At 45.0% G+C, this 21,839-nt stretch overlaps 2 protein-coding genes across 3 annotated transcripts in view; both read left to right on the top strand.

The window, feature by feature from the left end:
- Positions 1–8,345, top strand: part of hbs1l (HBS1-like translational GTPase) — a 32,087-nt gene extending 23,742 nt beyond the window's left edge. For both annotated transcript variants that reach the window (XM_029114429.2, XM_029114431.2), the window contains 13 exons: positions 219–445; positions 1,556–1,721; positions 1,816–1,933; positions 2,540–2,686; positions 2,801–2,875; positions 3,000–3,117; positions 4,304–4,372; positions 4,608–4,712; positions 5,407–5,497; positions 6,022–6,130; positions 6,301–6,401; positions 6,778–6,922; positions 7,051–8,345. In XM_029114429.2, coding sequence (XP_028970262.2) covers positions 219–445; positions 1,556–1,721; positions 1,816–1,933; positions 2,540–2,686; positions 2,801–2,875; positions 3,000–3,117; positions 4,304–4,372; positions 4,608–4,712; positions 5,407–5,497; positions 6,022–6,130; positions 6,301–6,401; positions 6,778–6,922; positions 7,051–7,062 — 1,483 coding nt within the window. In that variant the 3' untranslated portion in view covers positions 7,063–8,345. The remainder of the gene's footprint in view (positions 1–218; positions 446–1,555; positions 1,722–1,815; positions 1,934–2,539; positions 2,687–2,800; positions 2,876–2,999; positions 3,118–4,303; positions 4,373–4,607; positions 4,713–5,406; positions 5,498–6,021; positions 6,131–6,300; positions 6,402–6,777; positions 6,923–7,050) is intronic.
- A 2,120-nt stretch (positions 8,346–10,465) lies between these two features.
- Positions 10,466–15,190, top strand: aldh8a1 (aldehyde dehydrogenase 8 family, member A1). Its single transcript, XM_010883078.4, has 7 exons — positions 10,466–10,764; positions 11,969–12,116; positions 12,550–12,705; positions 13,173–13,322; positions 13,654–13,910; positions 14,262–14,423; positions 14,522–15,190. The coding sequence occupies exons 1-7, from the start codon at positions 10,618–10,620 to the stop codon at positions 14,972–14,974; spliced, it is 1,473 nt and encodes a 490-aa protein (XP_010881380.2). The 5' UTR covers positions 10,466–10,617; the 3' UTR covers positions 14,975–15,190.
- The last annotated feature ends 6,649 nt before the right edge of the window (positions 15,191–21,839 follow it).

Raw genomic sequence — 21,839 nt, 5'->3', positions numbered from 1 at the left:
CTAATTTGAATCCGCTAGATCCGACTGTCCTGAGGTAATTTTACGTCGTTTTTAGTTTACAATTTTTTGTTTATACTCAAACTAACATTGAAACCAACATGCGTGTGAACAAATAATTTAAAAAAAGCTCAATTGTATGATCTGTTATTGTGGGCTGATATTAGCAAAGCATGTCAATGAACACATGCGTCCTGAGTCACGGTACTCTTCTCATCCAGTACAGTGGAGAACGGAGTGGTATCCAGGGACTTAACTGTGACAACCATCCCAGACACACCCTCCAAGCGACCGGAGACCCCGTCCAAAGCTTCCGGGGGGGCGGACGAGTCCCCGTCTGCCCCCACCCCTGGACGCACCCCGGGGAAAACCAAGCAGCAACTGGACATCAGAGCCGAGCTGGAGAAAAGACAGGGGGGCAAACCCTTACTCAACCTGGTGGTCATAGGTACAAACCTGGTGGTCGTAGTTGCAAATGAGCTGCCTAGCGTGGACTGCCTAGGTGTAGCTGAGGTGTAGCTGAGGTGTAGCTGAGGTGTAGCTGAGGTGTAGCTGAGGTGTAGCTGAGGTGTAGCTGAGGGGTAGCTGCCTACTGTGGACAATACATTCTACACATTGCTCCTTTAATGTCAACCCCTTCATAAAGAAATTCCACTACATAACACCTGTCTCTACTGTCAGTCTGGAATATAGAAAATAAATACATTGTTTTTAACGGCAATGACATCATCAGATATTCTCAGGCTCTCTGTCTCCCTCTCTCTGTCTCCCTCTCTCTGTCTCCCTCTCTCTGTCTCCCCCTCTCTGTCTCCCCCTCTCTGTCTCCCCCTCTCTGTCTCCCCCTCTCTGTCTCCCCCTCTCTGTCTCCCCCTCTCTGTCTCCCCCTCTCTCTCTCCCCCTCTCTGTCTCCCCCCCTCTCTGTCTCCCCCTCTCTCTGTCTCCCCCTCTCTCTGTCTCCCCCTCTCTCTGTCTCCCCCTCTCTGTCTCTCCCTCTCTCTGTCTCTCCCTCTCTCTGTCTCTCCCTCTGTCTCTGTCTCTCTCTGTCTCTCTCTGTCTCTGTCTCTCTCTGTCTCTGTCTCTCTCTCCCTCTCTCTCTCTCCCTCTCTCTGTCTCTCCCTCTCTGTGTCTCTCCCTCTCTCTGTCTCTCCCTCTCTCTGTCTCTCCCTCTCTCTGTCTCTCCCTCTCTCTGTCTCTGTCTCTCTCTGTCTCTCCCTCTCTCTGTCTCTGTCTCTCTCTGTCTCTGTCTCTCTCTGTCTCTGTCTCTCTCTGTCTCTGTCTCTCTCTGTCTCTGTCTCTCTCTGTCTCTGTCTCTCTCTGTCTCTGTCTCTCTCTGTCTCTCTCTGTCTCTGTCTCTCTCTGTCTCTCTCTGTCTCTCCCTCTCTCCGTCTCTCTCTGTCTCTCCCTCTCTCCGTCTCTCCCTGTCTCTCCCTCTCTCCGTCTCTCCCTCTCTCCGTCTCTCCCTGTCTCTCCCTCTCTCCGTCTCTCCCTCTCTCCGTCTCTCTTTGTCTCTCTCTGTCTGTCTCTGTCTCTCTCTCTCTCTGTCTCTCTGTCTCTCCAGGTCATGTGGATGCTGGGAAGAGTACTCTGATGGGTCACCTGTTGTACCTCTTGGGTCATGTTAACCAGCGGACCATGCACAAGTACGAGCAGGAGTCCAAGAAGGCTGGCAAGGCTTCGTTCGCCTACGCCTGGGTCCTGGATGAGACCGGCGAGGAGAGAGACCGGTACACACACACACACACACACACACATGTCCCTATGTGGGTTCAGATGTTGTTTAAAACTTGGAGAATGAGCGTGCCCGGTTCTGCGTTCCAGGGGTGTCACCATGGATGTGGGAATGACCAAATTTGAGACGCCGTCTAAGGTGGTGACCCTGATGGATGCCCCAGGACACAAAGACTTCATCCCCAACATGATCACTGGAGCTGCTCAGGTAGCTGTCAACTGCCCCATTAATGGTCACCCGTAATATTTTATTTTATAAATGGTGTCATCTTAAACTCCCACTGTTTCCAGTACAGCCTCCATGTCCTAATGAACAATGTCAGTAATATGTCTGTGATCGGCTTGGTCTGTGTTTCGTCTCCGCTCCCCCCCCCCTTCCCCGTCTAGTCTCGACAGTTCTTCCCCGCGGCGCGTGGCGTACGGCTTTGGTTGTTGATATTCTCTGCATTCACAATATGTGTTTGTGTGTGGCTTTGGGTGTTGATATTCTCCTCGCTCACAAGACGTAGATGCGTGCGTTTTTGGTTTTCACCAGATGAGTGGTGAGCTGTGATCAGTGGTCTGTGACTAAGAGCTTTCTTCAGGCATTCCAGGATGAAGATGTCGGGCTTCGGGGGCACCACCAAGCCTTTAGGCTGTGGTGTCACGCCAGGGACTTCCCCACACTGTGATACCCGTAGTGCCTCCAGTTCAGCCGAATCTGGACCAGAGCATGAATGTTTTCTGTCTGCGGGATTGGATGATGTAACCGTGGAGGTGACGGTCATCTCTGTACTACATTAGTTATGTTTATTGTGTGTGTGTGTGTGTCCAGGCTGATGTGGCAGTGTTAGTGGTAGATGCCAGTAGAGGGGAGTTTGAGGCCGGGTTCGAGGCGGGCGGCCAGACGCGGGAGCACGGTCTCCTGGTCCGCTCCCTCGGCGTCACGCAGCTGGCCGTAGCCGTCAACAAGATGGACCAGGTGAGGACCTCACCTGTTTACCATGACAACAGCGGTTGACGTTAAATCAGCTTTTACCGCTCTGTGTCTCCACAGCCGTAGCTCAGCTCTCACTCTGGAAACTGTGTCTTCCAGGTGAATTGGCAGCAGGAGCGATTTAAAGAGATCACATCCAAGCTTGGTCACTTCCTGAAACAGGCTGGCTTCAAGGTGAGTGCTGTCTACCTGGGCTTAGGGATGTTCACCTTTGACCTTTCTTTTGTGGCTTAGGTCAGAGGTTTTAAATGTGTCACTTGGTGCTGTAGTTTTATGATGGTTCTGTGTTCTATTCCAGGACTCTGATGTGTTCTACGTTCCCACCAGTGGTTTGTCAGGGGAGAACCTCACCACTAAGAGTAAAGTACTGGAGCTGACGTCCTGGTACTCTGGACCCTGTCTGCTGGACCAGATTGGTTTGGACCTCTCTTCTATTCATTACATCTTTTAGTCATTTAGCTGTTGACACTTTTCATCAGTGTGTGGAATCTGGATAAAAAATTCCAAATGGCTTGATATACATCTGAATATGATGTCATTTCAGATTCACGTGTAATTTCAAGAATATACAGTGCTATGAAGAAAAATGCATTGATCTTACACTCAATATGAGTAATCTAACCTTTGAGCTGAAAGTATTAAAAAAAATGCCCTCTCTTCTCACCTATTGGATATGAAGGTAAAGGAAGAAAACACTTCCTGGTTACTCTTGGAAATAATGCTCTGTCCCATTTTCTTTATATCAGAAACATGCTCTGATCACAGCCAAACATCCTAAAACAGTTATTTTCTCTAACTGCTGTCGCCAAGCAGGACTTTGAAGCCTATTTAGGTGGTGTAGTAAAATACCAGGGCTGTGGGTCTGGTTACAATGGGGGCCAGAATGAAACAGGCATCCACTTTGTGTCTGTGACAGTTGAATGACTATTGAGCGGGAATATTATTTTAGAAAGAGAACTGTTCAGGTGCCCTCAGAAATTTGAAATATCTCATAAAATGTACTGAATGTTCACTTGAGAAATGTTTTGACTCTGCAGTTGTGTGTGTGTGTGTGTGTGTGTGTGTGTGTGTGTGTGTGTGTGTGTGTGTGTGTGTGTGTGTGTGTGTGTGTGTGTGTGTGTGTGTGTGTGTGTGTGTGTGTGTGTGTGTGTGTGTGTGTGTGTGTGTGTGTGTGTGTGTGTGTGTGTGTGTGTGTGTGTGTGTGTGTGTGTGTGTGTGTGTGTGTGAGAGAGAGAGTCGTGTTGTGACTATCACAGTAGTGAAAGTGCTGAGTAATGAGGATTTGCGTGCTCATGTTGCCGTAGTATTACTCAGCACGGTGTCAGACGGTGGCATCTGTGAACAATCTACATTAAAGAGGACATTTTATATTGTTTCTCACACAGTCCCGTTGCTCACTCTGTCCCCCGACTCTCTTGTTCTTCCCCTCGACCTACTTTCATCTTCCTCTTGGGTCAATATTACATTCTGGTGTTTGTGGTCCGAATAAATTAAATATAAAGTTCCCACACTCTTGTCTCACTCTCATCCATCTCTCTTCTTCATCTCTCCTTATTACCCCCGCCCCCCCCCCCACACTCTCCTTCACTTCTCTCTCTATAGATTCGTTCAAACCACCCCAGAGGTCCGTAGACAAGCCTTTTAGACTGTGTGTCTCGGACGTCTTTAAAGGTGAGCAGGTCTCTAAACCACTTTCCCCCTCCTCAGCCTCTGGTCCTACCAGTGGTCTACGTAGGGAATAGGTTGAGACTTGGGAGGCTTTTCATTCGTTAAAACATTACAGATGTTTGTGTATTCTGAACTGGTTGTCTGGTTTCTGTGTCAGAGGTTGGGGTGTTCTATTATTGTTCTCTCTGAGTTTTAGATCAGAGATCTGTGTGCTGAACCCTTCTCTCTGTGGTTCCAGATCAGGGCTCAGGGTTCTGTGTAACGGGGAAGATCGAAGCGGGATACATCCAGACTGGCGACAGAATACTGGCCATGCCGCCCAATGAGACCTGCACTGTTAAAGGTACTGTCTGGGCACAACAATCCAACACTGCCACCTTGTGGCGTTTAAAGGATGTGCAGGCCACATCCTGTGCTGTGAAATGTTTTGTTACAGCCTTAATAGGGTATGCTGTCTCTCCTTCTGTCTCTAACTCTTTTCAAACAGTTTCCATTATAAGGGCATTATTGTGAAAGGGACCATTGACTTATGTTGATAAAAGGAAGTGAACTAATAATACTGCCAGAAAAGCTATAATGTATAAAAGTAAAAGTGAAAACAAAAATGAACAAATGTCTCTGTCTCCCTCAGTCCATTGATTAGAGCCTTGTCTCTGTTTCTCCCTCGGTCCATTGATTAGAGCCTTGTCTCTGTTTCTCCCTCGGTCCATTGATTAGAGCCTTGTCTCTGTTTCTCCCTCGGTCCATTGATTAGAGCCTTGTCTCTGTTTCTCCCTCGGTCCATTGATTAGAGCCTTGTCTCTGTTTCTCCCTCGGTCCATTGATTAGAGCCTTGACTCTGTTTCTCCCTCGGTCCATTGATTAGAGCCTTGTCTCTGTTTCTCCCTCGGTCCATTGATTAGAGCCTTGTCTCTGTTTCTCCCTCAGTCCATTGATTAGAGCCTTGTCTGTTTCTCCCTCGGTCCATTGATTAGAGCCTTGTCTGTTTCTCCCTCGGTCCATTGATTAGAGCCTTGTCTGTTTCTCCCTCGGTCCAGGCATCTCTCTGCATGATGAACCTCTGGATTGGGCTGCCGCTGGGGACCATGTTAGTCTGACTGTGACTGGGATGGACATCATCAAGATCAAGTAAGACGTCCTCGACCCCTGATCCAGCCACAACACACCAACGCAAAAACAAATTCCTGTTTACAAAAGATTGCTATCTGACTGGCCTTCTGCATTGGCACTGGCTCAACCATTGGCCTGGTGTTGATGGCAAACATGCGAAAACCTCAGAAGATCGTCATTATTTTGCTTCAATACGCAATTATGAAGCTTTCAGGGAAGGTTTGGTGTGACTTCAGATAGGGTCAAGGTGGAAGAATCACGCAGAGGTGATATGGTGGACTTCAGGTGTATCTAGAGCGCCTGTCCTTCCCATTGTTTCATGGTTTGGTTAAGCAGGCCAACTTTGAAGACTCCAGAGTTTAAGATGATCGATGAGAACTGCTTCTCACTTCTGATAGTCTTTTCTTCATCAAAGTTGGGAGTGAAGTATCTTTGGACAGTCCATATTTCAAATGTATAATATACAAAGTAAACGGTTATTGAGTAATAATAGTAACTAAACATATTTTTCTCTCTCGTCTCTTCTCCCTCACTCTCTCCAGTGTTGGCTGTGTGTTCTGTGGTATCAAGGAGCCAATCAGAGCCTGTTCTCGCTTCAGGGCTAGAATCCTGCTCTTCAATATAGAGGTCCCTATCACACAGGGATTCCCTGTAAGTACACACACACACACACACACACACACACACACACACACTGCACTGCATGTCGTTGAATGTGTTCTAGTCTCCGTGGTTCTGATTAGCTCTATGCATAGGTGGGCGGGTCTCAGGTGGGGGGGTCTCAGGTGGGCGGGTCCTAAGTGAGTGCGTTCTGTATGTAGGTGTTGTTGCACTATCAGACCATCAGTGAACCGGCCACCATCCGAAAGCTGGTCAGTGTTCTGCACAAGAGCAGTGGAGAGGTGCTCAAGAAGAAACCCAAGTGAGTACCATGCGTTCATTACATCTCTAAATTACCCTATTTAATTACCGTTGAAAAAGGTTCAATTGAATTTCTGAATTACCTTTCTAAATGACAAGTAAATTATCTTTCACTAAATGGATAGACTAAATGACCTTAACTACATTACCTTACCTAATTTGTGTCATGTTTTGAGAAAGGGTATGAACCTCACAAAGTTTACTTTAACATTGTGTAGATGTTTGGGGAAGGTTAGGAACCTCATGTAAAGTATATTTTAATGTTGTGTAGAGGATTGGGGAAGTTTATGAACCTCATGTAAAGTATACTTTAATGTTGTGTAGATGTTTGGGGAAGGTTATGAACCTCATGTAAAGTATACTTTAATGTTGTGTAGATGTTTGGGGAAGGGCATGAATGCAGTGGTGGAGATCCAGACACAGAGGCCTGTTGCGTTGGAACTCTATAAGGACTTCAAGGAACTCGGGCGCTTTATGCTGAGATATGTAGGATCCACCATTGCTGCAGGGGTCGTCACCGAGGTAACCAGCCTTCCTCCTGTTTCCGTCCCAAATGGAACCATATTCTGTTGTCTGTAGTGCAGAACTGAACTCTCTGTCTGACCTGGTCATAACATAGTCCTGCTTTTGTGTATTTTCTGTCTGAGCAGATCAAAGAATGACACGTGGTCAGATCCATCCAGTCAAAACCAGACCCAGAGGCTGCATGCAGGCTGGCTACAGACGGGGACGGACGGGGGGGGGCGGGGACAGACAGGGATGGAGATGGAGTTGGGACGGATGGGGACAGACTAGGACAGGGACTGACAGGTGCCATTCACAGACTGGGGTCTTCACATCCACCCACCCAGCAACCTAATAGGCTAAAGCCAACCACTGACTCCACCCCCAACTAATTGTGTCGACGACCTTGTCGTCACGGAGACACTAAGCACTATGTAACTGAACACAACGACACAAGATGGCTGCTACGTGATGCACCAACCTATTGACAGGAAATGACTGCAAGTGCCAAACATCTATCTCACCAACCTCACAGATCCACCAGAGTAGCAACCCTTTATGTGCTTCCCTCCCAAAGCAGGACTGGCAAAACCTGAGCTCTAATAGGCCCGGCGTGTTCAGGCTTTTGTTCCCGCCCAGCTACCACTTCTTATTCGGCTGATTGGGACCTGAACTTGAGACTAGGATTGGTTGATTCAGGTGTGTTAGTGTTGGGCTGGAACAAACGTCTTCACACGGGGTGTAACAGTTCGTCCCTCCTTTATCCCAGCGTCTTTATCCCATCAGCCGATCACATTTGTTTTAATGCTCTTCCTGAAAGATGATTTCTTAAAATATTTTTTGTAATTATTTTATTTTCTAGTCTCCAAGAATGTGTAAAGGTTTATCTTTTGACTGAATATTTAAGAGAATGTAGCTGCTTTTGTAGACAATAGTTGACTCTACATACTGTTATTATTTTGTTTCATTTCGTTTGGGGGGGGGGGGGGTACTGAAAAACGCAAGACTGTCTTAACCGAATTGTTACATGTTCCCTATGTGGGAGTCCGGATGTTCCCTACATAGTGCTTCGGATGTTCCCTACATAGTGCTTCAGATGTTCCCTACATAGTGCTTCAGATGTTCCCTACATAGTGCTTCAGATGTTCCCTACATAGTGCTTCAGATGTTCCCTACATAGTGCTTCAGATGTTCCCTACATAGTGCTTCAGATGGGGTTTATGGGAACTCCTGAGGTAGTGTAATACAGAGGGACTAGGGTGCCATTTTGAGGTGTTATCCTGTCAGGATCTTTGCAGTGATAATATGAATTGAGTCCAAATGGCTCCCCAGGTTCTCTGTCTAGTACAAACTAGTGACCTTACATAGGCAATAGGGTGGCATTTGGGAAGTACCCCTGGTGGTGGAGATGGAGAATAATAAAGACATGACTTCAATACCCCAACTGGTTCTTAGTGTTTTATTTAGTGTTTATACTTTGCTTTACAATACTGTTTGGGTTTTTCTTAGTTTGTTACTTGGTACTTTGTTTCTCAACTTTACTGTTTGTTTTGATCAGAAACCTGTGGGATCTGGTTAAAAGTAGTGTGGTAAATGAGTTGAGGGGGGCATTTGGTACGAGAAATGTTTCAAATGGGAATCATGTACTGCAGTGTCCGGTCCATGTAGCCAAAGCCCTAGAGATGGGCATTTGATCTTTTCGGTGATCCTATTCTTTAAGCACGGTTCACCTTAACGAGACAGCTCATCTGGCTCCCGAGTGGCTTTTTGTTTAAAATGCTTAAAAATAACTCACAACATAAAAAAGTAGTCTAGAATTGTTAGAGCGTGAAATGCATGTTCAAACGTTAAAACATTACCAGTCAAAATAGATCGCCTGCAGATTTTTTTCCTGATGTTACTTTACAGGTGAGAGGTGATTTATTTCAGTAATTCCATTCAAAAAGTTAAACTTGTATAATGTATACATTCATTCCACCCAGACTGATATATCTCAAGTGTTTATTTATTTTAATTGTGATGATTATAACTGACAACTAATGAAAACCCCAAATTCAGTATCTCAGAAAATTTGAATATTGTGAAAAGGTTCAATATTGAAGAAACCTGGTGCCACACTCTAATCAGCTAATTAACCCAAAAAACCTGAAAAGGCCTTTAAATGGTCTCTCAGTCTAGTTCTGTAGGCAACACAATCATGGGGAAGACTGCTGACTTGATAGCTGTCCAAAAGACGACCATTGACACCTTGCACAAGAAGGGCAAGACACAAAAGGTCATAGCTAAAGAGGCTGGCTGTTCACAGAGCTCTGTGTCCAAGCACATTAATAGAGAGGCGAAGGGAAGGAAAAGATGTGGTAGAAAAAAGTGTACAAGCAATAGGGATAACCGCACCCTGGAGAGGATTGTGAAACAAAACCCATTAAAAAATGTGGGGGAGATTCACAAAGAGTGGACTGCAGCTGGAGTCAGTGCTTCAAGAACCACCACACCCAGACGTATGCAAGACATGGGTTTCAGCTGTCGCATTCCTTGTGTCAAGCCACTCTTGAACAAGACACAGCGTCAGAAGCGTCTCACCTGGGCTAAAGACAAAAAGGACTGGACTGCTGCTGAATGGTCCAAAGTTATGTTCTCTGATTAAAGTAAATTTTGCATTTCCTTTGGGAATCAAGGTCCCAGAGTCTGGAGGAAGAGAGGAGAGGCACATAATCCACAATTGCATGAAGTCCAGTGTAAAGTTTCCACAGTCAGTGATGGTTTGGGGTGCCATGTCATCTGCTGGTGTTGGTCCACTGTGTTTTCTGAGGTCCAAGGTCAACGCAGCCGTCTACCAGGAAGTTTTACAGCACTTCATGCTTCCTGCTGCTGACCAACTTTATGGAGATTTCATTTTCCAACAGGACTTGGCACCTGCACACAGTGCCAAAGCTACCAGTACCGGGTTTAAGGACCATGGTATCCCTGTTCTTAATTGGCCAGCAAACTCGCCTGACCTTAACCCTATAGAAAATCTATGGGGTATTGTGAAGAGGAAGATGTGATACGCCAGACCCAACAATGCAGAAGAGCTGAAGGCCACTATCAGAGCAATCTGGGCTCTCATAACACCTGAGCAGTGCCACAGACTGATCGACTCCATGCCACGACGCATTGCTGCAGTAATTCAGGCAAAAGGAGCCCCAACATACTTTTCAGTTGGCCAACATTTCAAAAAATCTTTTTTTTTGTATTGGTCTAAAGTAATATTCACATTTTCGGAGATACTGTATTTGGGATTTTCATTAGTTGTCAGTTATAATCATCACAATTAAAAGAAATAAACATTTGAAATATATCAGTCTGTGTGTAATGAATGAATATAATATACAAGTTTCACTTTTTGAATGGAATTACTGACATAAATCAACTTTTTGATGATATTCGAGTTATATGACCAGCACCTGTACAATCTTTAGAAAATAAGTTTTCACTTCACTTGCAAATAATCGTTGAGCTTAAACATTGAGTCAAATTACCGACTCGTTTCACCAATGCGATTCGGTTCCCAACGTTCACTAAGACGAGTCAATCATTCACGAGCGACCCTTAAGCCCACTTCCAAAAACCAGTAGATCTGGAGTGTCGCACTTTAGTGCAATTTCCTCACAGGTCTTCACATTGACCCGCATTTTTTTCCTTTTAGTGATATATTGTAGAAACATTACGGTACCATGATGAAAAATGCCGATCACCCGACACAACTGTTTCTGGAGAACTACATCGGCGGAAAGTTTATTCCGTGTTCCCGACACATCGACTCGGTCGACCCATCCACCGGCGAGGTCTACTGCAAAGTGCCGGACAGCGGTAAAGATGAGGTAAGGTAGAAAACAAGTTGTGAATTATAACGTATTTGCATGGAATTTTAGTATGTTAGCCTATTGCCGAAATAACAATTTAACTTTTGAAATGCCTAATTGAAATGCCTAAGTGGCGCTATATAACCTGTTATGTTGTATGTCTGTCAAGTTCATGTAGTTATTTAAAATACATAGTTTTTGGTGAAAGAATAGGGACGCAGTAACCGTCCATTAATGGAGAGTCCGTGATATAACGTGTATTTAGCGACATATTCGGGTAGTTGGATTATTTTCATGTCTATTGATAGTATACTCCAAAGAAAGTATACCTTTTATATAGATTTGTATGTCTGAAATGACATCAGCATTGTCTGTACAATGATTGCCTTTTCCATTGTAAATATCTAAGAGTCACTCCATCACAGGACAGGGTTTTCATTTACTGGAATATTTCGTTTATTGTGAAAAATGAGCTCTTCCGTCTCTCAGGCAAGCATGCCCTCGAGAGACATGAACTATATCACAGTTTTCCGAAAGCTGGAGATGTAATTAATATTTAACTATTAGAATTTTTGAGAATAATTCAGAAACTCAATGTGAATGAGTGGTGTAGGGTTATGATGTAATACTTAATGAGTACATAAGAAATGACAGCAACAGCATGTCGCTGTTATTACAGCCGTTCTGCCACTGGTGATCTTTGATCGGAGTTGGTGATACATTTACATTTAAGTCAATAAGCAGACGATATTATCCACGGTGACTTGCTTTTTCCTTTTTATGTTACTGTAAAAGGTGCAGCATTGGTTTGAAGTTCTAGCAGTTCAGATACTTTGGAATAATAAAATGCATAAAATTAACGAATTTCCTTAATTATACTGCCTATATCATATTGCTGAGTCACAGAGATGAACCTTGCTCTGTGCCAAGTCAACAGACTAAGCAGTAATTATTAAACCGCTTCTTGGTCAATGTGTCCGTTTGCCATGGATCTAGATTAAGGTCCTAGTTAGGCTGGTTGCCTAAAGATCTAAAGATGGAGTGTTCTGCCAGTTGGAATTATTTGGGGGTTCTGTACGGTCTAGAATATGTCACGTCCCTCAACATTTTCTGTCTAGCATAGTTTACCTTTAAATCTGCTATGCTACATTATGGACTGCAGTTACATGAACATTTGTCTTCAGACACATACATACCAACCCTGGCCTCTGATTGGTTGCAGGTGGATGCTGCGGTGCAGGCCGCTAAAGCGGCGTTCCCTGATTGGTCAGCTCGTAGTCCGGCGGAGAGAGGTCAGGTGATGAATAAACTTGCTGACCTGATCGAATCTCACCTTGAGGAGTTTGCCCAAGCTGAGTCCCGAGACCAAGGTAATGACCTTTAACTCTTGACCCTGACCCCTTTACACTTTGGATTATACTTGACATTGGAACATGGTCTCCTCACTAAAGTTGGTATAACTTACACTTTTACACTCTTTATTTACAGTGTTTCCACTGGCTTTATTTATGATGTTTACACTCTTTACGATGTTTACACTCTTTATTTACAGTGTTTACACTCTTTATTTACAGTGTTTACACTGTCTTTATTTACAGTGTTTACACTGTGTCTTTATTTACAGTGTTTACACTGTGTCTTTATTTACAGTGTTTACACTGTGTCTTTATTTACAATGTGTATCCCATACCCACACACTACTTCTTCTTTGATCTTTGAAAAAAGAGCTACTGTATAAATTCTGCAATGCATTTTTGATTGAATTTCGGTCCCTGTTCCCTCGGGGGGGGGTCTCTCTTCCAGGTAAAACCATAACATTTGCCCGGACAGTAGACATCCCACGGTCAGCCTATAACCTGAGGTTCTTCGCGTCCTCTGTCCTCCACCACACCACCGACTGCAGCCTGATGGACCACATGGGCTGTGTCAACTACACGGTCCGCAGCCCTGTCGGCGTCGGTAAGCAGACAGAGATGATCTGCTCTGCCTGGGAGAAAACCTGCTTCTACGTGGAGATCGACGTTAATGTCTTCTGGCAGTTTGTAGTAGTTAACTGGGTTGGGATTCCTATGATTTTAGGAGCTATTAGACATGGACCAGAAAAATGACGTCTTCACATTAGTTTGGTTTGTAAATGGCTGTAGGTTAGCTAGCGGCCATAAAAGATTAATGACAAAGATTAATCCCTGGTGTGTTTTAACGACTTCTTTCAAACGGAGAGATGCAGTGTTGGTACAGATGTCATAACAGCACGAATATAATACAAAGATGTCTTTCCACCTATATTGAAGAGGTGTGTGTGTTTGTTTTTCTATTTGCACTTCTGGTTGGACGCTAACCGCATTTTGTTGTACTGTAATCGTACTGTTCAATGACAAAGTTGAATCTAATCGTGTGCGTGCGTGCGTGCGTGCATGCGTGTGCAGCTGGTCTGATCAGTCCCTGGAACCTGCCTCTCTACCTGCTCACCTGGAAGATTGCCCCAGCTGTTGCTACAGGCAACACAGTGGTTGCTAAGCCCAGCGAGATGACCTCGGTGACGGCCTGGATGATGTGCAAACTGCTGGAGGAGGCCGGTAAAACTTCCCCACCCACCATCTAACAGCACACCTCGCTACCACATTGCCTACTCATTGAGGGTCCACTTTAAGTTTGGCCGAAATAGGCCTAAAATATGCTCAAATTGCGACAATAACATTGACTACTGTCTGAAAATGTGACTAAAAGTGGTTATAGCCTCAGTGCTCGTTATGTTCCTTACTGGAAGTTACACAGATTTTTCGCAACTTTGAAGTTTCCTCTCAGTAGAGTTGCTCAGTAACGGTACTCCCTGAACTGACCACAACCCTAAATACGACACTCCCCCCCCCCCCCCTCCTCTCCCCCCACCTCCCCCACTCCTCGAAGGTTTTCCTCCCGGGGTGATAAATGTGGTATTTGGTACCGGGCCGCGAGCTGGTGACGCCCTGGTAGGCCACCCCGACGTCCCGCTGATCAGCTTCACCGGCTCCACGGCCACGGCCCAGAGGATCACAGAGCGCAGCGCCCCGTTCTGTAAGAAGTTGAGCTTGGAGCTCGGGGGGAAGAACCCTGCCCTGATCTTCTCAGACGCTGATCTGGACCAGGCTGTCCTCACCACAGTACGATCATCCTTCTACAATCAGGTGAGAAGAATCATCTGGTGGAGTGAATTGCATTACAGATGGACAATGGTCAGTAAGCTGACTGAAGTACTCGCGATTGGCCAATAGAATAATGCAGGGATTCCTGTGTTCGCTGTGTCATTGACTGTCCTGTCTACATAGTTTTACACTTGACGGTGTCACTCGTCTCAGTGGAGAATCTGATGCTCTGGGACTTCAGGTTGCAGTTTTAACACCTTCACCACTTGGTGGCGATCATGGCTTACATTTCACAGACAGAAAGTTGTCATTTTTTTCTCTCTTTTTTCCCTTCCCCCTCTCACTCACTTCTCTCTTTTCTGTCATTTCTCCATCAACCCCTCATCCTACCAGGGGGAGATCTGTCTGTGTACCAGTAGGATCTACGTAGAGAGGAGCATCTACCCAGAGTTCCTGAAGAGGTTCGTGGCGGCGGCGCGTGAATGGAAGACAGGCGCTCCCTCGGACCCGGAGAACCACAATGGAGCTCTGGTCAGCAGGGAACACCTGGAGAAGGTCAGGCCACTCCCTCTGTTAACAGACGTGCTCAGAGATCCCAGAGTGCACTGCCAGTGGCGTCATATGTACACGGCTCTAATCCTAACCCTCTGCAGGTGCGAAGCTTCGTGGCCCTGGCAAGGTCAGAGGGCGCCGCGGTACTCTGCGGGGAGGGCGAGGATCCGCTGGTGCTTCCAGGTCGCCACGCGGCTGGTTACTTCATGCGGCCCACGGTGATCACCGGCGTGGCACAGGCATCCCGCGTCATGCAGGAGGAGATCTTCGGCCCGGTCGTCTGCGTCGGCCCCTTTGACACCGAGGACGAGGCTGTCGCTCTGGGCAACGGGGTGCGCTACGGTTTGGCGGCGACGGTGTGGACGCGCGACGTGGGCCGGGTCCACCGGGTTGCCAGGAGATTGGAGGCGGGGCTTGTCTGGACCAACAGTTGGCTGGTCAGAGACCTGAACCTCCCCTTTGGTGGGGTGAAAAGTTCGGGGGTGGGGAGGGAGGGGGCGAGGGATAGCTATCACTTCTTTACGGAGGTTAAGACCATTACTGTTAAACTCTGAGAGGGGTCAGAGGGAGTGGGGGGAGGAAGTGGCGCTCTGGGAGGGAGGCATCATTTCACTGAGCCCCCAGAGGGTTACTTTGTCCCTGCATCACCATACAGCTGGGTCATTGCCAAGGAGTCTGAATGTTTGAATCTTTGCCCGATATATTCATGTATAGGATTCATGTAGCCCTTCATCTTATATGATTAAAATGTATTGTAATGTATTATAACACTGAAGGTCTCTGTCTGGAGTTATTTTAAACAACAATTGCCATTTTATATATATTATTACCTTTAGACACAGGAAATCATTATTGTTGAATATATCATTGCTGTTAGATATTATTCATCATTACTGTTAGATGCAGCATTACCGTTAGATACTGTTCATCATTACTGTTAGATGCATCATTACCATTAGATACTGTTCATCATTACTGTTAGATGCATCATTACCATTAGATACTGTTCCTCATTACTGTTAAAAACATAATTACCATTAGATACATCATTGCCATACAATATATAGTATATACTCACCTAAAGGATTATTAGGATAATGCAATTATCAACCAATCACATGGCAGTTGCTTCAGTGCATTTAGGGGTGTGGTCCTGGTCAAGACAATCTCCTGAATTCCAAACTGAATGTCAGAATGGGAAGGAAAGGTGATTTAAGCAATTTTGAGCGTGGCATGGTTGTTGGTGCCAGACGGGCCGGTCTGAGTATTTCACAATCTGCTCAGTTACTGGGATTTTCACGCACAACCATTTCTAGGGTTTACAAAGAATGGTGTGAAAAGGGAAAAACATCCAGTATGTGGCAGTCCTGCGGGCGAAAATGCCTTGTTGATGCTAGAGGTCAGAGGAGAATGGGCCGACTGATTCAAGCTGATAGAAGAGCAACTTTGAATGAAATAACCACTCGTTACAACCGAGGTATGCAGCAAAGCATTTGTGAAGCCACAACACGCACAACCTTGAGGCGGATGGGCTACAACAGCAGAAGACTCCACCGGGTACCACTCATCTCCACTACAAATAGGAAAAAGAGGCTACAATTTGCACAAGCTCACCAAAATTGGACAGTTGAAGAGGGAATAATGTTGCCTGGTCTGATGAGTCTCGATTTCTGTTGAGACATTCAGATGGTAGAGTCAGAATTTGGCGTAAACAGAATGAGAACATGGATCCATCATGCCTTGTTACCACTGTGCAGGCTGGTGGTGGTGGTGTAATGGTGTGGGGGATGTTTTCTTGGCACACTTTAGGCCCCTTAGTGCCAATTGGGCATCATTTAAATGCCATGGCCTACCTGAGCTTTGTTTCTGACCATGTCCATCCCTTTATGACCACCATGTACCCATCCTCTGATGGCTACTTCCAGCAGGATAATGCACCATGTCACAAAGCTCGAATCATTTCAAATTGGTTTCTTGAACATGACAATGAGTTCACTGTACTGAAATGGCCCCCACAGTCACCAGATCTCAACCCAATAGATCATCTTTGGGATGTGGTGGAATGGGAGCTTCGTGCCCTGGATGTGCATCCCACAAATCTCCATCAACTGCAAGATGCTATCCTATCAATATGGGCCAACATTTCTAAAGAATGCTTTCAGCACCTTGTTGAATGTATGCCACGTAGAAGTCTCAGTTCTGAAGGCGAAAGGGGGTCAAACACAGTATTAGTATGGTGTTCCTAATAATCCTTTAGGTGAGTGTACATTATCTGTAACTGTAAGGTGTACATGCTGAATGGATTGTTTTCTTCTTTCGGTTGAAAGGGCACAAGGTAAGAGGTGAAATCTTACATCTGGGATACCCAGACTTTCTCCTGTGGAGTAGGAGGGTGATACCAGAGAAATGTACCAATGGAAATCCATAGCTATGCATAACTGATATAACTTGGCTCTTTAGACCTGTTTATAACTGTCTCAGACAGTCCTGTTTACAGCTCAGGTCTGGACAGGGCCGGTCATAACCTGCCGTACCCTGCTTCTATCACCAGGCTGTTTTTATACACAGAACACACACAGTAACACACACTAGCACACTCAAACACACCAATAGACACTCACACACTAACACACACCAATACACACTCACACACTCAAACACACCAATACACACTCACACACAAACACACACCAATACACACTCAATGTTCAAAAGAATGAGTAATAGTTCCCAGAGCAACACACCTCCACTTGTGGGAAATACAGCAGTATATGAAGAGAGGGATGGAAAAGACAAGAGAAAAAATAGGACAGAATGAACAGAGAGACAGAAAGAGGGAACGAAAATCAGGCATTATTATTAGAATTTGTACTATTTTCCTATAACATAGATTTTTATGATATAGTTCTTTCATTTAATATTTTAATATTTCTTGTGTTTTTTTTCACGCACTTTGACATTATTCCTCTATAATGAAAAGTGCTTAACAAATGCAATAATTTACTATTATTATATTGAACTTTTTATTTTTCTATCTTTCTTACTTTTCTATTGCATTGTTGGGAAAGAGCATGCAAGTCAGCATTTCACTGGGGATGTGACACGTCTGCTGTAAGGCTACGTGTCCCGGCAGAACCCAACACTAGGTGACAATGGATTGTGGATTCACTCCTGACCAGCCTTCCCAAGAGTCAGTCAAGGACACATTCTGACTGGGTTTTGAGGGTCTTTGATTCTCCAGAAGAGAGAACAGTGTGGCCGGTCACGTCCCTGTGGGGTGTGTGGGTGGTAGGAGGGCTTTCTGTCCATGGGCAGCTTTTCCTGGTCACGTCCCCTGGGTGTGACCAACCGCTGGTGCCTTGGAGTAAATGTGTGTGTGTGTGTGTGTGCACGCTCCATCCAGCACGCCACCCTCCACACCCCTTCTCTCTGTGCTTCTTTGTTTTGGCTAGAGGCTGGGCACTATGTTATGCCCCTTTGCACGATCACACACTGTCACGCACAAACACACATTTTTCTATTAGATAACGTCCTGGCACCCCACCCCACTGACACGAACAGAGGAAAGAGAACCAAAGAGTAAGCGTTCATTTTCTCCCTCTCTGTCTCTCGTTTCCCCTTGATCCTCAATGAGGCTGAAGCAAAGGAAATGTCCCAAATGACACACCGTTCCCTTTGCAGTGCCCCACTTTGCACACAGGGCCATGGGGTGTGTAGGGTGTCATTTGGGCCCTGTGACCCTTTGGTGAGGCTTCGTGTGTTGCATCACAGAGATCCACAGCAGGACCTACCTAGCCAAGCACACGCTGTAGTCTTCCCTGTTCCTATCAGAACCTGCCACAGGAAAGAAACACACCACATTTAAATCTAACATCCTGAATGTGACGACACACACAGAGTCCTGCTCCCTGTGCAGTGCTATGGGCTCGCGGTCAGAAGCAAGGGCATAGGTTTGAGTTTCAAACCGGGGGGGGTCAGGGTCAATGGATCCTGGGATTTTCACTCTTTTCCAGGGGAAGAGGGTCAAATTGACCTGTCTGTAATATGGAGGGGGGGTCATGGTCCCTTGCCTTCCCCAAGTCTATGCCCCTGGTCAAAAGAAGAGCACTATTTGGAGATGCCATTTGAAACACACTTTTTAAATGGGTATTTACACATGAACCCAGTGGGGTCTACTTTTAACTAGATAACATACTGAAACTGTGGGTCAAATGGCCTGGATGAGTTTTCCCTCAAGGCAGCAGTCCTATATCATCGCAGAGGCTTTCTCACCTTATTAACTTAATCTCGCTCTAAAGAAATTCCCAGTGCTTGGAACACAGCTACCATTCGTCCTTTACAGGGGGAGATCAAACTGATCCTAACTGTCTTAGGCCAATCTCAGTCTTGCCCTGTATTCCAATGGTGCTGGGAAAACTTCACTAATCCACAGCTAAGGAGTGTTGGCCTCTCTGAGTGGCCCTTGGAGGTAAGACCAGAGCTGGAGGGACTTGTTTTGAAAGGGATTCTGGGGGATGCAGTCCAGTTGGTGGGACCATATGTGCTTTAACATCTCCTCTAACCCTGTTAGGTCAGGGTTAGAGATCAGTATCTTGTTAGGAGGTCAGGGTTAGAGGTCAGCATCTTGTTAGGAGGTCAGGGTTAGAGGTTTGGGCACAGCAACTTGTTAGGTCTGTGTTAGAGGTCAGGAGTCAGCCTCTTGTTATGAGGTCATGGTTAGAGGTCAGGAAAGGCACTTCAAGTTGACAGATCACTGTGGTTATGTGTGAATAAACCTGATTTAGGCTACATGTTATTTAGGGAAAACTAATGTTCTTTAGGCACTGTGTAAAATCCTGCCTCAAATGTTTCCAATTCAGCTGCCTTGTGTGCTGATGCAGACGGTGCAGTACCAGTGATGAGCACTTGGGGGCAGTGAAGCTTCATCAGGAAGGCCAGGCCAAGACAGCCGCTCAGTTAAGCTGTTAAACATCCACTCAGTTACCCGTTAAAAGATTAGCTAGCTAAAGTGTTTGAGCCAACTGATGGGGATCACCTGATCCAGGAGGATAGTCTTAAATATTTGAAAGGTGTATGAATGTGTCGGTTACTCAGAGGGAGACAATATGGGGGAGAATGGCAGAAAAAGAAAGGGAGAAAGATCAGATCATATTCAGCCTCCTTGGTTCACGTGACCAATTCTGTCTTTACAGGTCTACTGTTTGTGGTCTTTAAACCTGGCTTCTAATAACATAGCTTTAAGATTATATATTTTTTTAAATATTTTGTGAACTCATATGACAGTGGGGGAATTGAGGGCAGGTGCTGTAGATCTGTTGGCCAGAGGCTGACCCCTTCTGAAGGGGTAGGTCTCATTTCCTCTCTTAGTATTGGTTGCATGCAGACACACCTTCTGAGGTGACAGAGTCAGTGTGCCAAATATAGGGCCTCCTGCCAGAGAGACAGCCAGTAACACTGTGTTTGTTTTTTCATGTCACGCTTTGAGGATTTTCAGTAATTTACTCTTCCATTTTACTTTTTAGTAATTTACTGTAGAACTATTCTCATTACTTACTGCTGAATACCTACAGGTGCACGGCAATATATTGAGTTATTGCCAAGTTAACACATGCAATTGTTTTAAAATACATTTCATATAGATCAATTTGTATTTCAATATGGAGTTGTTGGACCTATGTAGCTGTCCAGAAAACTATGGAAAATTATTTCACATGACAAAGTGTCTTTAGTGTCATTGTGCTTAAAAGCAGATTCTATAGAATTGACCAGGTTTTCTATAAAATGTGGAAGAATTATTTATTGCATTTCCTATTTTGTATTCAAAAGGTGGGGGAAAGAAATATACATTTTTATTCAATTGTGATTTTTTTACCCCCATTTTTTTCACTTAATCTAAAATCAATGTCCAGTGAACAATAGGAGAATATTTGGCAGTTTTATATAAACCTTGACTTGGCCTGTTCTCTAAACCCCTTCATTATTGTGGTTATGAGTGACATTCCAGGAGACAAGGTTTCTGATATTATTCATGTTATCGAAAATAAAAGACAATAGAAGAGTGAGATAAAGTGGTATTATTAGTCTTTTCTTTATATAAACCTTTTTCAAAGTTTATATAAATTAGATGACTACCAAATTGGAGAATTTTTTGGACTACATTTCTGGGACTCATCTTTGAAGACAAAGAAAAAATGGTTTCTTTTAAATGCTGCTGACAGAGGTAACTGACCTCCCCCAGATGACCATGGTCAGGTATTGGATAAATTGGGCAGGCCTACATCTGACTTATTTGGCCACTGAAGGTCATTGGCCCATGGGTTATACAGTAAACATGTCCAACTGTTAGAGAAGGCCTTGGCTTTGTTGGCCAAACATGCTCTAAATACCAGAAACACCTGTCATTAACCATGCAACCTTACCGTAGCTGAAACACCGGAGATTAACCCTGTGACCTTACCATAGCTGAAACACTACAGATTAACCCTGTGACCTTACCATAGCTGAAACACCTGAGATTAACCCTGTGACTTTACCATAGCTGAAACACTGGAGATTAACCCTGTGACTTTACCATAGCTGAAACACTGGAGATTAACCCTGTGACGTTACCATAGCTGAAACACTGGAGATTAACCCTGTGACTTTACCATATCTGAAACACTGGAGATTAACCCTGTGACCTTACCATAGCTGAAACACCTGAGATTAACCCTGTGATTTTACCATAGCTGAAACACCTGAGATTAACCCTGTGACCTTACCATAGCTGAAACACTGGAAATTAACCCTATGACCTTACCATAGCTGAGAAATCCCCAATGAATCCTGTGATTTAATCTTGACATACTGGGTTCTGTATTTAGCCATAGTCATGCTTGAAGAAGCAGGACACAATCTCAAAGTAACATTAAACAAAGTTCTGAATTCACAGATTTACTACATCATGATAAAGCTTCAACAGAACTCACCAGAGGAAACTCATCTTAACACAACAATAACCAACAAACAGGAAGGGAACTAGGGAGACTAAATTAGGAAGTGATGAGGGGAACACCAGGCACAGGTGAGAAGACTTAACAAGACACAGGTGAAATCAATGAACTCAAGGAATGAAAGCACACTTCACATAGAAATCCAACACTTTCACAGCCCTGCCATAATAGCACTCAAGTGTCTCAGGTCTGGACAGCTCTGCATGGTGTAGCAGTCTTGGAACCGAACACAAACCTACATCTACCACCAGACTGGTCTTGGTACTGTATAAAACCTACATCTACCACCAGACTGGTCTTGGTACTGTATAAGACCTACATCTACCACCAGACTGGTCTTGGTACTGTATAAGACCTACATCTACTACCAGACTGGTCTTGGTACTGTATAAGACCTACATCTACTACCAAACTGGTCTTGGTACTG

This window comes from Esox lucius, chromosome 18 (assembly GCF_011004845.1).
Source record: "Esox lucius isolate fEsoLuc1 chromosome 18, fEsoLuc1.pri, whole genome shotgun sequence".
Lineage (NCBI taxonomy): Eukaryota > Metazoa > Chordata > Actinopteri > Esociformes > Esocidae > Esox > Esox lucius.
The sequence above is the reverse complement of the archived record's forward strand: the minus strand, read 5'-3'. Positions and strand labels throughout refer to the sequence as shown.